Genomic DNA, 15,975 nt, shown 5'->3' with positions numbered 1-15,975 from the left:
GGTGTAAAATTGTTTTGAGTATAGTGGTAGCCTGGAAATAGTTTTCTCTTCAAAAAATTAAGGTCACTGAAAGTTTCCTATGGCAGTAACTTTTCCCTTTTCTGTTCTGATAAACATTAAAATACCTAATTATAGATTACTAATGTGTCACAGAGTATGTATATTTTCCAAATAGCTTGTGCTAGAAGCTGTACCTGGTTTTATGAAAAATCCAGATACCACAGAGTAAACTTTAATTAGCCAAGGCCTTTGCAAATATTGCCACAGGTCGTAGCAGTTGCAACCAGTTTACCAATTGTTTTTGTCTAGTGACATCTAGTGGCAAAAGTGTTAAACACAGTGCTGTGATAAAACGGCATTAAAAGGAGGCCATCTTATGAAAAAAGGCAAAATATGCATGAATTATGATACTTATTAGCATTAAAGAATGTTTCAATGTCTCTTTGGCCTATATTACTGTTAACTCTCTCCGTGGGATTTATCATTTGTTTCCTTATCTTCTAGCTGGTATATATTAACCTTGATAATGACATAAGATTTATTGAAATACAAGATACTAGTATTTTATATGCTATAAAATACTATATGTTAAAGAACAGCCTTCAATTAAAAAAAACTGAATGGAGAACACAGCTATCCCCAACTGTGATCTGCCTGCTCCAACGATCTTGCAACTCAAAACTGCATTGATGTTTAAATATATTTGCTTACTGACACATTCATGTTGAGAAACTTATTGAAAAACTTGTTTGGAAACTTTTGTTAATGATTTTAATCAGCTCAATAAGGAAAATTATCTATTTTTAATTTCCTTATTATCTATTCAAACTCATTCTTTACAATATCACCCTGCATTTCATTGGATTTCTGAGAAATTGAATTTTGATAGAAAAATATTTAAACATTATGAAAACCTGTTTAAAAGATTCTTCCTCAAATAACGAATGGTCAATGAGTCCAAAATTTAATGTACAGTCATTCAATGTGAATCCATTTTGATAATGAAGTTCATCCAAAAATAGTAAAAACCTAATAGCATACTGGAAATACTCTTTTGATAACCAGATTTTAAAATATCTCAGTCACTTAGTTAAACGATCTAACAGCTCTGTGATCTCAAGTAGGAAACCAAGTTCTAGCTCAATTTCTTCCAAAGCGTGATCCATGGGCCCATTCCAGAATCACCTAGAATGGCTAGTTAACATGCACATGCCTTAAACCTCAACCTACTGCACAGATTCTCTCTCTGAGTTTCAGGCTCTATAATCAGCATTTTTTAAAAAAGTTCCTCTAGGTAGTTTCTTACGCATAATAAAGTTTTGAAAAGATACTACCAAGACCACGAATATAAATTTTTCTAAGTTGTTCTGGTTCTTTCTAGTCATTCTTTCCTGCCTTTCTTTGAATAAGTTGTCCCATCCTTTAAGTCCTCCAAAGGGTTACACTTTATAGCAGTTACATGTTGAGTTACAATTTGTTAACAAAAACACAGCTTCCCTCACTGGACTGTGAGTTCCTTGTGAGACAGAATAATGCTTTTTGTTTTGGTATCTCTAAGTCTCACGGTATCCGACAAACAGCTGAAGTGAATATGAGTGAACGAATACATGAAACACCATGGTTCTAAAAAGAGCACATGACTTCCACTCATGCCCAGTTCCAAATACTGCACACTTGGCACCAACCTAATCTGTCCAATAGCCAGTCAAAATTTGGGGGTAGGGTACAATATTTTTTCTTAATGCTAGGAATACCTTTAAAGCTCTTCTTTCCTAAACATTTTAGTCTCAAATGCCAGTACTGGTGTTCAAAAACAGAATTTTTATGTGTGGTTTTTGGAAAAGTAGAAAACAGCCTTAGAATATTTCTAGGCTGTCATTTAGCAGAAACTACTAACAAACTAGAGCCATAAAAGGAAATATATACGTCTATCTTTATTGTCATATTACAGGAGTAATTGGCTAGCTCAGACAGGAAATGACACTGCTTAGAAAGATACATCCTTGCCCCAACTGGGTAGTTCAGTTGGTTAGAGAGTCATCCAAATTCACCAAGGTTGTGGGTTCGATTTCCAGCTGGGGCACATACAGGAAGCAACCAACAAGTGCATGAACAGGTGGAGCAACAAATCTCCATCTGTCTCTGTCTCCCTCTACCCTCCTCCCCCTTTCTCTCTAAAATCAGTTTTAATTAAAAAAAACAAAACTATATCCTTGGGTACTAGCTAAAGTAAACCATGTATATTTTGTTTAAAATCATAATATAACACAAACTAAAAGTTTAAAGAAACAAAAAAGCATGAGTAATTGGTTATAAATGACCTGACAATTAATTGTTCCAGTAAGTTAATGTTTAATATGGCTTGAAATTAAAATCAGAGTTTAACCTGCATACTTACTGGTACCTAGACTAAGAAATGAAAATCAAAACAGTATATCACAGGTATAATTTTGGTCAAGAATTCTTCTGGCACCTTTTAATCAAGTGTTTTTATTTGTGTGGAGGACTCTTTAAACCATGACTACCCTCCCTGACCCTGTCTTCTCCAGGTGCCTACCTCCTATTCTCTCAAAGCTCAGCTCAAATGTCACTTCCGCTGTGAAACCTGCCCCGAACTGCCAGGTCAAATGAACGATTCTCTCTCCCATGCATGTGTAGTCTTTTGGGCACATGGTGAGTATTACTCAGACTATCTTATTATGAGTTATTAGCCTGTAGGAATCACTCACAAAACCATAAGCTACGAATATGTCTTACATTCTTGGTATCTCCATTGTCTGGCACACTACCAGGCTCTTGACAGATTTTTACCAAAATACTGCAGAAATGAATGATCAATTCAGTGATCAAGGTTGTTGGCATGAGGCTCTCAAGTAAAATGGGAAAAGTGGTAATAAACAGAAAAATATGGATTGAAAAGCATTTTTAGAGGATTTCTGATTCTGTTCATGAAAGATTAACTGCTATAATGCCTTCTGGTCATGAAGAGCTAGAAAACCAGACAAAATACACAAAACACTCTTTTCATATATTGTATAACAGGCAATGCAGGACTTTGATTCCTGAGAGAGGGAAAATAAGTGAGCTCCACCATCTCTCCAGACCAGAGAGGGATACCCATCAAGAACCCAGCAGCCTTGGTTGGAAGGCTTGAGAGAGTGCGGAGTTTGGAGAGACTGAGAATTTACACAACAGAATATGAGAGAGGAGGGAGCTCCAAAGAGATCTGCACAGGACACCCTCGAATCCCTGGCTATACACTAAGCTGCACATTTATGAAGTGAGATTCCATAAGGTTAGAGAAGAACTCCAGGAAAGCAGTAAGCCAAACAATTCCTGAAATTCACACAGAGCTAAGAGCAGTGCATGTTCCCACCAGCTAGTGGGGGAAGACCTCAGAATACATGGGGCAGCAGTGGGGCACTCAGAAGGGTAGTGCCTTAGCAGTGAAGCTTAGTTAAACTGGACAAAAGGCTGCCCCATGAGCCCTACAAAAAGCTTAAAAGCAAGCCGAGAAAGGGCCAAATTGGTTGGAAGTGATGACCTTATTATACCAGAACAAAGTCTAATACTCTTTAAAGGAATAAACAAAATCCAGCACCCTAAAACATGAAATATGCCATATTTAGCATACAATAAAAAATTTCCAGCCCCGGCCAGGTTGTTCAGTTGGCTGGGCATCGTCCCATACACCAAAATGATGCAGGTTTGAGCCCCAGTCAGGGCACATGCCTAGGCTGCAGGTTCAGGAGGCGACTGATCAATGTTTCTCTTTCACATCTCTGTCTCTCTCTCCCCACCCTTTTCTTCTCGCTCTCAAATCAATAAATATATCCTTGGGTGAGGATTAGGAAAAAAAATTCAGGCATGCAAAGAAGCAGGAAAACATGAGTTGTAACAAGGAGAAAGTTCATTCAGGAAAAAACAGACCCAGAAATGATGGACTAGCACATAAGAAAATTAAACATTATTATAAATATACTCTACATGTTCCAAAAGCAGAGGAAATATAAGCACAATAAGCAGAGAAATGAAAACTTTTTTAAAAGTGGGGTCAGGAAGGGACATTTAGGATAAAAAATACTGTTATCTGAAATTAAGAACACATTGGATTGGATCAAGAACAGTATAGATACAACAGAAATAAAGATCACTGTACCTGGAAACATAGTAGTAAAAATTATCCAAAGTAAGGACAGAAAAAAAAAGTTTTGTTTTGTTTTTAAATTAAAAGGTAAATCACCTGTGAGAAAATATCAAGTAGCCTAACATAGAAATTAAAGTCCCACAAAAAAGGAGAGGTGAAGACAGAAAAATATTGGAAGAAATAATGGCCACACTATTGAATAAAAACTATAAACCTATAAATCAAAGAACATATGGAGCACTTAGTGGGAACTCAGCACTTACATATACACTCCAGTATATATAAGTAAATATAGAAATAAATACAGGTGCGTGCGTGCGTGTGTGCGTGCGTGCGTGCGTGCGTGCGTGTGTGTTTCCTTCCTAAATGCAACGAGAGGGCCTGGATGTGGTTTTACTACCACTATCTACCGAAAGAACTGGGGCTCCTAGAGAAGTGCCTGATTCTAGGGTGGAGGCCAGGAAAGGACAAGGCAAGTATGGAATATTATTAATATATTGTACCAGAAAATAAAAGCATGTTCAAAGAATAATGAGAATGTCAAAAGAACATAGGAAGCTAGACTGATGGTGCTCTGACTAGCTAAATTTAGAGCATTTTGAGAATAAAAATACATAATGACTGTAAGAGATCATAACTCACTGAATAAACTAGGAATGCACTGTTCCACATTGGCTTAAATAAGCAAATAAGTGGGGAGCAGACAAGGCCCTCCTTACAGTAAAATCCAAGCAACCATCACTGTATAATTAATGCAAGCAATAAACACCAACAGATATTATAACCAGCAGAAGAGCTGTGTTGAAAATGAGATTTCAAAGGCTCACAATATCTCCTCAAACAGTTGGTAATACAAAAAACCCCAAAAATGTAGCATGAAAAATGGGCAAAAACTGACATTTTCAGAGAAATAAAAACAAAAAGATGTTTCCAGCTGACATGCACATGCAAGAAATGATATAAGAAATTCTTCAGATTAAAAATAAATGATATAAAACAAAAATTTGAATCTATAGGAAGGGATTAAGAATTCCAGAAATGGTAACCATGAGGGTAAACATAATACTCAATATGGGCTTTTTGCAGTTTTTTTTCTCAATTTCTTTAAAAGCTTCATGATTGTTTAAAAGAGATACATTTATGTTATGGGATTTCTAACACACGGAGATGCATTACTGATGACAACTACAGCACAGAGAAGTGGGGTGAACAGACTACTGAAAGGTTCTTGTATCGTATGTGAAGTGGTACAATATTAACGCTATATGCACTATTATATACCAAGGACCTGCTATTGTAATTCCTAGAGCAATCACTTAAAAAATAATGCAAAGGTGTACAACCAAGAAACCTAATAGAATTAAAACAAATTACTAAAAAATACTCAATTGATCAAAAAAAGTCAGGAAAGAAGTATGAGAGAAAACAAAAGCAGCCAATACCATATCGAAAATGAAGAGCGAGATGGTAGACCTACATCCAGCCACAACAATTTATACCCCAATTAAAAGGCAGACTGTTGACCTAGTTACCAAAGCAAAACCCAATTACACAATGTCTACAAGAGGTACATTTTAAATATAAAGACACGAATAGGTTAAAAATAAATAAAATAATTGAAAAAGATACATACTATGCAAACAGTTAAGTGTAAGAAAGTTGGAATGATTATATTAATATAAGACAAAACAGACTTCAAGATAGGGGATAATACCACAGATAAAAGGAATTTCATAATGATAAAAGGGTCAATATAATAATCATTAATGGGTATGTGCCTAATTACAAACTTCCAACACACAGACAAAATAAAAGGAATAGACAAATTCACAAACGCAGCTTGAAATTTTAATACCTCTTTCCATAAGTGATAGAATTAAAAATATAGAAGATCTAAAACAATACCATCAACCACACCTTGACTTATAACACTATACCCCAAAACACATTCTTTTCAACTTGCACCTGAATGTGTCATGTTCCCCTAATAAAAATAAGGTTCTGTAAATGTCTGTTAAATAAACAAACAATACATAGGTGGACAACAGTACACGCTGAAATGAAAGTAACACTTGGCTACTGACTACCTCATAGTTGAATCAATGGACAAGAAATTGAAACTGATGCTATAGACTTAGAATCATCCAAGCCAGTGATTTTCAACCCTTTTGATCTCACGGCACATAAAAACTAATTACTAAATTTCTGTAACACATCAAAAAATAGATTTTTTGCTGATCTGACAAAAAATAGGTATAATTTTGAATCATTCATACCAGACAGCTATTGTTATGCTGGCTGTTTTAGTTTTTTTTTAACAATCTAAGGGAAAAGAGGTCCGCGACCATGACTAAAGTCAGGTACTGCATACTTTTAAAATTCTTAAGGCACCCCAGTGTGCTGTGGCACGCTGGTTGAAAATTGCTGAATTAGATGTCTGTATTTCACAATACTTAAAGCACTAACCTAGATGCTAGAGACAAGGAATGTACAGAGGCAAAGTCCCAGGAAGTGAAGGAAAAAGTTAAATAAAGAAGCGTTAAGTTTCAGAGAAAGGCAGTACCTTCTCTGAGATGTGCCCCAAAGAAACAAAAATGGATGCAGGCACAGAGATTTACTGGAGTGAGGAAAAGGGTGAGGCTGCGCTCGCAAATGGCTTCACCTCCTCAATTGATTTAAAGGACCATTCGCTTGGGGCTTCCCACTCTTCTGAGTAAGGCTCACTTTGCTGGTTAGCATCCTTGTTTTAAACAAGGTTGACTGAAGAGCTGTTACACATACAAATCAGTCTACAACAAGGTAATCAGGAATAAGTTATCAACTTTTCAAATATGGCATTGAGGGGAAAATATACTTTCAGGATCAACCTGGGCTTAGAGCCACCTTCATAAACGGCTCTGCTCTGATTAAGATCCATTCTCTTGTCCCCTTTTGACACCCCATTTTCCAATGCAGAGGTGAGGTCTGACAGCTGGAAAAGACAGGTGTCTGACAAGTGCGAAGATTCTCTACCTTCATATTAATTGTCTGGCTAATAGCTAACTGGGTGAGAAAGATGTGGAGAAACCCAAAATATATTATGTTCTTCACAGCCAAATGCAAAACCCCCAAGAAAGCTACTTCGTATCATTGAAGCAACTACTGGACACATCTGACCTTCCCTGTTGAAGGACAGTCTCTTCTTTAGGCAGCAAGACAATCTTATGTTGTATCCGGGGTCAACAACAGAAATGACTGGTCAGCTGCAAAGAATGTCTGTCATATGTGTATCTGTGCATGCGTGTCTGTATGCACGCATATATTCATCACCAAGAGGAAATGGAATCATTATTTATGTAATTTATATATATACACACATATATAACACAACACTGCATTTATCTGTGAACATTTCATTTCTACAGAACAACACAGAATAATGGGATTCATTAAAAAATGAGTGGTTAAATTTTAAGTAAGAAATCTATAGATTTCTTACTTAATAATAGATTATTTAATATAGATTGTTAATATAGATTACTTACTTAATATAGATTGTTTAATTCCTGGGAATCTGATTTGCATCACATCTACATTTTGACTTTGTGTTCTATTGCGATCATTTATTGTTCCTTTCTAATTTTTTTATTTTAATTTTCTACTAAATGCTTTGCATTTTAAAATAAACTAGGTAATTTGGACACTGCTATTAAAAACAGAAATTCTTTTGACTTCAAAAAAAAGACGAGCAGATATTTGGCATTAGCATGGGGCATAAATTATACTCTGGTACACTCACCCAAAAAGGGTTAAAGCCAAAGAAAGAATCTGCTCGCTTATTAAAAATGCAAACATTACCTCAGTCATACAAATGGCCCCACACTTGCCTGCCCACGGCCTCTGCAGATCACCCACCAACGTAGCATTACATCATATGACATTATGGAACAATAGTGAACTCTGTGTAATACTGGAATATATTGTTTTGGAAGAATAAACTGTCATTAACTTGAATAAAAGCTTTCTGAAATCAAACCTGGGGGGTAGAGCCCTCACTGTGTGGCCCTTTTACTACTTCAAGAAACAGCCTTATCCTGAGAGCAGCAAAGAGGGAAAAAAGAGATTAGCGTATAAAGGCAGCAGTGATGAGTGGCCCCAGCAGGCATCCAGCAGGGCTTCAAATTACCAGGCGACGCAGGAGGCCCAGCCTCACACCCATCACTCTATTTCCTATTACAGCCTAGCGACTTGAACACTGGGCTTTGCCAGAATTGGAAACTGAGTCTTACTTATTCTATGTACAAAATTGTTAAACACTTGATGTCCCGATGCCATCAGAAGATGAGCTATCACTTACAGCTATGTGATTTTAGGCACTGAATTTAAGCTCTGAGCCCCAATGTTTTGACCTATAAAATGGAAAGAATAATAGCTACTGTGCAGAGGTATGGGGGGAGGGAATTAGCCTCCCTATCACAATTATGATTATCACAATTATACTTATTATTTCCACCCAATTGTCCCCTTTGCCTATCTTTTCTAATCACTGTCCAAGATGTTTCTACTTCACAGTGAAACACAAGCATCATCTTAAACGCTCACTTGCTTTGTTTGTTTTCTGTGGTCTGGCCATTGTCACATGTTGCTATTTTCATGCCACTCTATCAAATGATTTCTCTCTCTTTCCAAATCCTAGATCATCTCTTAATTGCAACCTAATACTCACTAGCTTTCCTCTCTCTTGTACCTATTCTCCATATTCTCCACAACCAAAATTCAAAGAGGTGGGAAAAAAAAACCCAGGGCAACATAGCTAGTTAGTGGTTAAGTACCAATTAAAAACTGGGTATCAATGCAACCAAGTCCAGTTGCACCACATTAACTTCACCACATTAATTATTCACTTTCCAAGTTCCCAGTGATCATTTTAAATGTGAGGGTAACTCCCCCTAACACTAAGCCTTTTCCCAGATGTTTCCCTACTGGTCAACTTATTATCATAAAAAAATGAATTATTTCAAATGCTTAAAAAAAGAAACACAATCTCAGAAAATTATTAAATATACCTCAATGTTCTAGGGGGGTTGTTTGTTTGTTGTTGTTTTAGTATTTCCCTAAAGTAGGGACAAAAATTGGTCACATAAGGCTACACCTGGGAGTAGAAGACTTTGGGAGGAGAAAGGATGCACTAACAGGAAACAGAGCCAGGAAAATTCTGACTGTGAGCAGTACTTCACTCAATTCCAAAAGGGATGGAGTAGAGAATACCAGTGTCCGCCTCTAAGTTTCTAAAGATAAAGGCTATATCTTTTAATACTATTGTACGAGGATATGTGAAGATGGAAATTTCATTAATGTTGGCTTCTTTGGAGAATCACATTGGCCCTCAGAATCATGAAAACTAATAAGACGATGGGTAACAGGATGTAATGTGCTGTTTTATGTGAGAGCCAGAAGAGTTTACCAAAGTCTAACTCTAAGGACTGTGGGGAACAGACTAAAAGCTTGTATTGCCTCATCTGTAAAGCAGATGAAGTGCTAGGAAGAATGGGTTGATATATGGATCATCTATAAAGTACCATTTATTTTTGTATTTTTGGTTTTTTAAGTATAGTGTGGAATACTGTAACTTTTTTAAAATATATTTTATTGATCATGCCATTAATCAATAACATCAATTACTTTTTAATTACTTACTTATTAAAGTAACGAAATAAACTATGCAGCAGGTCAATGATGAATAAGTACAACAGAGAAAAACTGGCAGGGAAAAGGGCTGCAGTTCTAAACAGGGCAGTCATGGAAGGCTTTACAGAGAAGATGTCATTTAAGCAAAGGCCTGAAGGAGGTGAGTAAAGCACACAGGTATCCAGGGAGAGTAGTGGGGCTATGCAAACCTTTCCAGCAAAACCAGAGAGTCAAATGCAAGCCCTTACCTTTCAAAAGTGGTTGGAAGGTTGGAATCTCTTGCAATTTGATGACATCAGGATCATTGCTGACGTTCCGTGAGGCCTGGGAGCCCTGAGCTACAACCACGATGTCATCCATCTTGGCTCTATGCTTAGCTGGAGAAGGAGTCACTGAAAATAAAATTATTTTATTTAGTCACCTCTGTCTCACCAAAGCTGTTCCACTATAGTCAATAAACAGAATACTTTTATAGAACAACCAAAATCCTAACTGGATTTATCCTGCAGTGGGGTCGTAAGTAAGGGACATGAATCAGGGAGGACCTCTATTTTCTACAGTAGTTAAAAAAACTCAAACATTACAGGAATATGTATGAAATTATTTTGCAATTTAAAATATTTTACTATCCAACACACAAAAGAACAGCAGATTGTGTTTTTTAATTTTTAATTATTTGATCTGCCCTGGCTGGTGTGTCTCAGTGGACTGAGCTTGCGCTGCAAACCAAAGGATCACTGGTTCAATTCCCAGTCAGGGCATATGCCTGGGTTGTGGGCCAGGTCCCCAGTGGGGGCCATGTAAGAGGCAACCACACATTGATATTTCTCTCTTTCTCCCTCCTTTCCCCTCTCTCAAAATAAATAAAATCTTTTAAAAATTTTAAATAAATTCTTTGATCTTCTTTATGACTGCCTCTATTTTACCAATGAAGAAATAAGGGTACAAAATTTGGCTGTGATATGTCCAAGATCAACAGCACTAGACACAGGTTAGGAAAGGAACTGGAGGTCTACAGATTGTTGGTATACATGACCCATCCCTGGGACACAGCAGTTGCAAAGCTGTCTAGCCACCCATCGCAGCAAACCAAGTATGTTTAACAGGTCCTACTTATGGAGGAAAATAAAAACCAAAACCTGACATTCAACCCTAGATAATAGGTGTATTTCTCAGCTACCAGCCACCTCACCCTTAAAGTTACAGGCATTAGTTCAGAAGGTAAAAGAATAATCAGTAGGTCTCTACTAGGCTGAAACAAAACTTAAAAACTTGGAGGATTGCTAGAGAGGTGATCAATTTCAGATGTCAGGAAAATGTAATCTTCTTGGTAGGCAGTGATTCAAACCACCAAGGACTTCTTAATCTAAGACATCCTCCACTCCCCACATATCTTCCTGCTTGGGGCCAGACCACACCTTTAAAGTACTTTACGTTCTATAAGGTAGTATTAGCAAGCTCATCAGTCAGATTCTCAAAGGTTGGTGCAGGGATGCCACAGAACTGCTCTGCCTCCTAGAGGCTAGAGTCTCTCATGGCATGGCATTCACTCTTCCAGAATCTCTGCTTTTATTGCTCTTTAAAAAACGTCTCTTGGCACTTTACCTAAAGCACCCAAGAGGTAAAAGGTTGTACACCTGCTACACGTCCCTTCTGAAAAGGAACCTCTAAGGCCCATTTTTAAGAAGGAACCTGTTCTTAGAGGTCCTGTCTACGATCCATCAACTGTGAGAACGAAGTGTCACTGTCAGTTTGAGTATCGAAGCCAATAATCAATCAGGTCATCTTTTAAACAGGATGTGGCTGAGAGAAACAGCTGTTTTGAAAATAAATAATGGGTATGGGCACCTATGCTGGCTTAGCTTGCGAGCACAGGCACTTACATCCATCAAGGGATTCGAGGTTAGGACTTTTTTTTTAAGGGGGAAAAAAAGCATGGTGAAGGTTTTCTGTGCGTCCAAGTCCGCAGGTCCCAGACCCACTAGGCTGAGAGGCAGCATGCTATGCAAGCTGACATGACTGCCTGGAGGAGGGTGGAAGTTGGGACACCGACCTGAGGAGTTCAGATCGTTGGGTCGGCTCTCGGCCTCGGAGCTCTGCTCACTGCCCATGGTGCCGGCAGCGATGGCAGCCGAAGAACGGTGGGACGGCGGTCACCGTTCAGGCGGCGGGGCGAAGGGACAGGGACCAGGACCAGATCGCTACTAGTCAGGGCGCAGCAGCGAGGCCGCAGTGTGCGGCAAGTGCGCTCAGCCCACGTAGGGGGGCAGGCAATGGGGAATGGAGAGCCTCTATTTGGGGAACGGATGCGCAAGGCGGAGAGGTACGGCTGCACGCCGTTCGCCTGCGTTCCTTAAAGGAATCCCAAGGAGAGAGAAGCCAACACCACCAGGTTTCGGCCGCGCCCTCCGCTCTCCAAGGGCTACCAGTACCCTTCCAGCACACGCTCAAGCTCCACCGGCTGCCCAATTCCCGGACGTGGATTGGCTGTGCTGGCTGCGCGCGCCGTCAGTTCCGGGTTAGAGGGCCTCCGCCCCTTGTCGTAGCCCGGCTGGGAGATTTGCGCAGGAAACTAGGGCGACGCCCACTTAAAGGGCCCAACTGCTTGAAAACCAGACACGCCCCAGAGTGAGCTCCTTCCTGTTGTACTGATTCGTCACCTTTGAGCATCATACACATTAGGCACTGCTTCCCTATCTTTAGAACTTTACAAGACAGATTTTTTTAAACTTTGTTTTACAGATAAAGAGAGGTTTTAGGTAGAGTTAGGATCGGAATCCACAATTGTCTGGATGCAAAGGCAGTAGACAACCATACAAAAAATACTAAATGATGAAAGAAGGAACTGGAAATGAGACACAAATGGTGTTTGTGCATCTTCAAAGGAAAGTGGATGCCACTACAGTCACTTTCTGGAAACCTTGACAATGATCAGGAAGCTGCCACTGACATTTTTCATGCTTCCCTTTAGATGAACATTTCACTCTAAAAGGGATATTACTGTCCATCAACTGAGGAATTGATAAACGTATCATCCCGTTCTCTAATGATTTGCAAGGTTTTTGGCTGAAACACAACTGATAGATAGCCTTATGAAGGTTACTTTGTATAAGAAAAATTACTTTTCTAGCTCCTTTTAAAATTCTCTCTTTGTCTTTGATTTTAAACAGTTTTATTGTAATTTGTTTTGCTGAAGAATGTTTTGCATTGAAATTTTGAGGTGATGTGTTAGCTTTATAAACTCAGATATTCAAACCTCTCCCCAGAAGTTAGGGAAGTTCTCAGCCATTATTTCTTTAAGTGAGATTTCTACCCCAACTCCTTCTCTTTTTTTTCTGGGACTCCAATGGCGCCTACCTTGTTTCTCTTAATGGTGTCCCATATGTTCCATAGGCTTTTTTTTTTAATTTTTTAATTGATTATGCTGTTACAGTTGTTCTATTCCCCCTTTCATTCCCCTCCACCCTACCCCCCCATCCCCACCATTACTCCCCCCCTTTAGTTTATGACCATGTGTCTCAAGTCCTTTAGATTCTATATTTCCCATGCTATTCTTGCCCCCCCATCTATTTTCTATCTACTGTCTATGCTACTTGTTTTCTGTACCTTCTCCCCCCTTCTCCTCCTCCTACTCCCCTCCTTGCTAACCCTCCTTGTGATCTTCATTTCTATGGTTCTCTTCCTGATCTAGCTGTCCTTTTAGTTTGCTTTCGTTTTAGGTGTGGTTCTTGATAACTGTGAGTTTGTTGTCCTTTCACTGTTCATGTTTCTTTAACTTCTTTTTTCTTGGATAAGTCCCTTTAACATTTCATATAATAAGGGCTTGGTGATGATGAACTCCTTGAATTTGATCTTATCTGAGAAGCACCTTATCTGTCCTTCCATTCTAAATGAAATTTTTGCTGGATAGAGCAATCTTGGTTGTAGGTCTTTGGATTTCATGACTTGGAATACCTCTTTCCAGCCCCTTCTTGCCTGTAAGGTCTCTTTTGAGAAATCCGCTGACAGTCTGATGGGGACTCCTTTGTAGGTGACTGTCCCCTTAGCTCTTGCTGCTTCTAGGATTCTCTCCTTCATTTTAATTTTGGCTAATGTAATTATGATGTGCCTTGGTGTGTTCCTTCTTGGGTCCACCTTCTTTGGTACTCTCTGAGCTTCCTGGATTTCCTGGAAGTCTATTTCCTTTGCCAGATTGGGGAAATTCTCCTTTATTATTGGTTCAAATAAGTTTTCCACTGGTGGCTGTGCCTTTCCCCCTTCTGGTACCCCTATAATTCGGATGTTGGAGCGTTTAAAGATGTCCTGGAGGTTCCTAAGACTCTCCTCATTTCTTTGAATTCTTGCTTCTTGACTGTTTTCTGTTTGGCCATTATTTGCTTTCTTCTGGTCCACTCCATTGGTTTGAGTCCCAGTTTCCTTTTCATTGCTATTGGTGTCCTGTGCAATTCCATTCATTTCAATTAGTTTCGCCTTCATATGTTTCTCTAATTTGTGGCTATAATCAACCAGTTCCGTGAAGATCCTGATGACCAGTGTTTTAAACTGTGCGTCTGAGAGTTTTGCTATTTCTTCTTCGCTTAGATCTATGGGCTGTGGGGCTTTGAGATCTTCTTGCGACATTTTTGGTCTGTCTCCTGACCCTTTAAGTGTGAGGAGCGGCACCTTGGACTTCCAGGTCGCTGGGTTGTGACGCTGTATGTGGGGGTGTGGTCAGAGTGGGGAAATGGCGACCCCCTCTGCTGTTTGTCACAGCTGGGTGAGGAGCAGTGCCTTAGACGGTTCACCTGGGCTGGGCCACTCAGAGTCGCTGGGTTATGACGCTGTATGTGGAGGTGGGGTCAGAGCAGGGAAATGGCGACACCCTCCCTGCCGCTTGCCACAGGGACCCGCCCGGCCCCAGTCCAACCGCCCACTCCCTCGCCTGTCCGCCCGAGCACAAATGCGAGACCACAGTCAACACGCAGCATCGCTCCCCCACTGTCTCCCCCGTGGTCACTCGCCTGGTCGCTTGCTTGGTCGCTCACTAGGTCCCACCCTGTGCCTGGATTCTGCGCGTCTGGATTCGGCGCCTGAGTCCGTCTGACCGAGTTTTCCTGTGCAACCCCGCTTCACCAGCCGCTGGTTTCACCCCTTACTGGTCAGGCTGAAGAATTTGTTGTTAACTGACTTCCGAAAAGTTCAATTTTCCGTGCTCTTGCTGTGTTTTGTGTTGCTAATATTTAGTTGTCTCTAAACTTGGTTGTGTGAGAAGGCACGGCACATCCACCTATACCTCCATCTTGGCGGAAGTCATCCATAGGCTTTTTAAAATTTCTTCTCATTCTTTTTTCTCTTTGTTCCTCTGATTGCATAATTTCCATTGATCTGTCTTCTGCACTAATTTTAGCTCACTGATATTCTTTTTCTGCTTAGTTAAGTCTGCTGTTGAAGCCCTCTGTTGAATTCTTTAGTTCAATGTATTCAGCTTCAAAATTAATTTTGACTTTTTAATGCTTTTTATCTCTGTTGAACTTTTCATCTTCTTCTTGTATTGGTTTATTGATGTCGTTAAATTACTTCTCTGTGTTTGTTACCAGGGGCAAGCCTGGACCTTCTGCCGCCCCTTCTCAACAAGCCAAGCTAAGGCACCTGTGACAAGCTGCACGAAAGAGGGAGCACCCTCTGAGGGTGGGGCAGGGACCCTGGAAGCTCGGCTGATCATAGCATCTTGGTGGTGCAATGCCTGGCCCCCAGGCAGCAGGAACCCTGGAGGACACCAAGAGTGGCAGGATGCCACCTTCCACAGTGGGAGCTGTGGTTGGTCCCGGCCACAGTGGAGCATTCTCTCAGATTAGTGGAGCTTCCTGGGAGAGGCCTGGAGGTCAGGGAAGCCAGGCAGCCTCAGGACCCAGCAGAGTAAGGGAGTCTCTCCCCACTGGCAGAATGGTGGCAGAATGGCAGCAGAGGTTCTTTTGAAAAGATTTTATTTATTTATTTTAGAGAGAGGTGAAGGGAGTGGGAAAGAGTGGGAGAGATACATCAATGTGTGAGAGTAACATCAATCAGTTGCCTCTTGAATGTATTCCCCAACTGGGGACCTGGCCCACAACCAAGGCATGTTCTCTGACTGGGAACTGAACTGGCAACCCTTCACTTTACAGGAGGATGCTCAACCAGCTGAG

General features: G+C 40.0%; 1 protein-coding gene across 1 annotated transcript in view; it reads right to left on the bottom strand.

The window, feature by feature from the left end:
- BORCS5 (BLOC-1 related complex subunit 5) overlaps positions 1-12,279 on the bottom strand; it is a 72,873-nt gene extending 60,594 nt beyond the window's left edge. Inside the window, exons 1-2 of the mRNA XM_037136585.2 lie at positions 11,868-12,279; positions 10,063-10,206 (exon numbers count right to left, since the gene is read on the bottom strand). Of these exons, the coding sequence (XP_036992480.1) occupies positions 10,063-10,206; positions 11,868-11,925 (202 nt within the window). The 5' untranslated portion in view covers positions 11,926-12,279. The remainder of the gene's footprint in view (positions 1-10,062; positions 10,207-11,867) is intronic.
- Positions 12,280-15,975: the final 3,696 nt, after the last annotated feature.

The sequence above is a fragment of the Artibeus jamaicensis genome, unplaced genomic scaffold, assembly GCF_021234435.1.
Source record: "Artibeus jamaicensis isolate MK-2021 breed Jamaican fruit bat unplaced genomic scaffold, CSHL_Jam_final contig_233, whole genome shotgun sequence".
NCBI lineage: Eukaryota > Metazoa > Chordata > Mammalia > Chiroptera > Phyllostomidae > Artibeus > Artibeus jamaicensis.
Note: the sequence above shows the minus strand (reverse complement) of the source record. Positions and strands in the feature narration are given on the sequence as shown.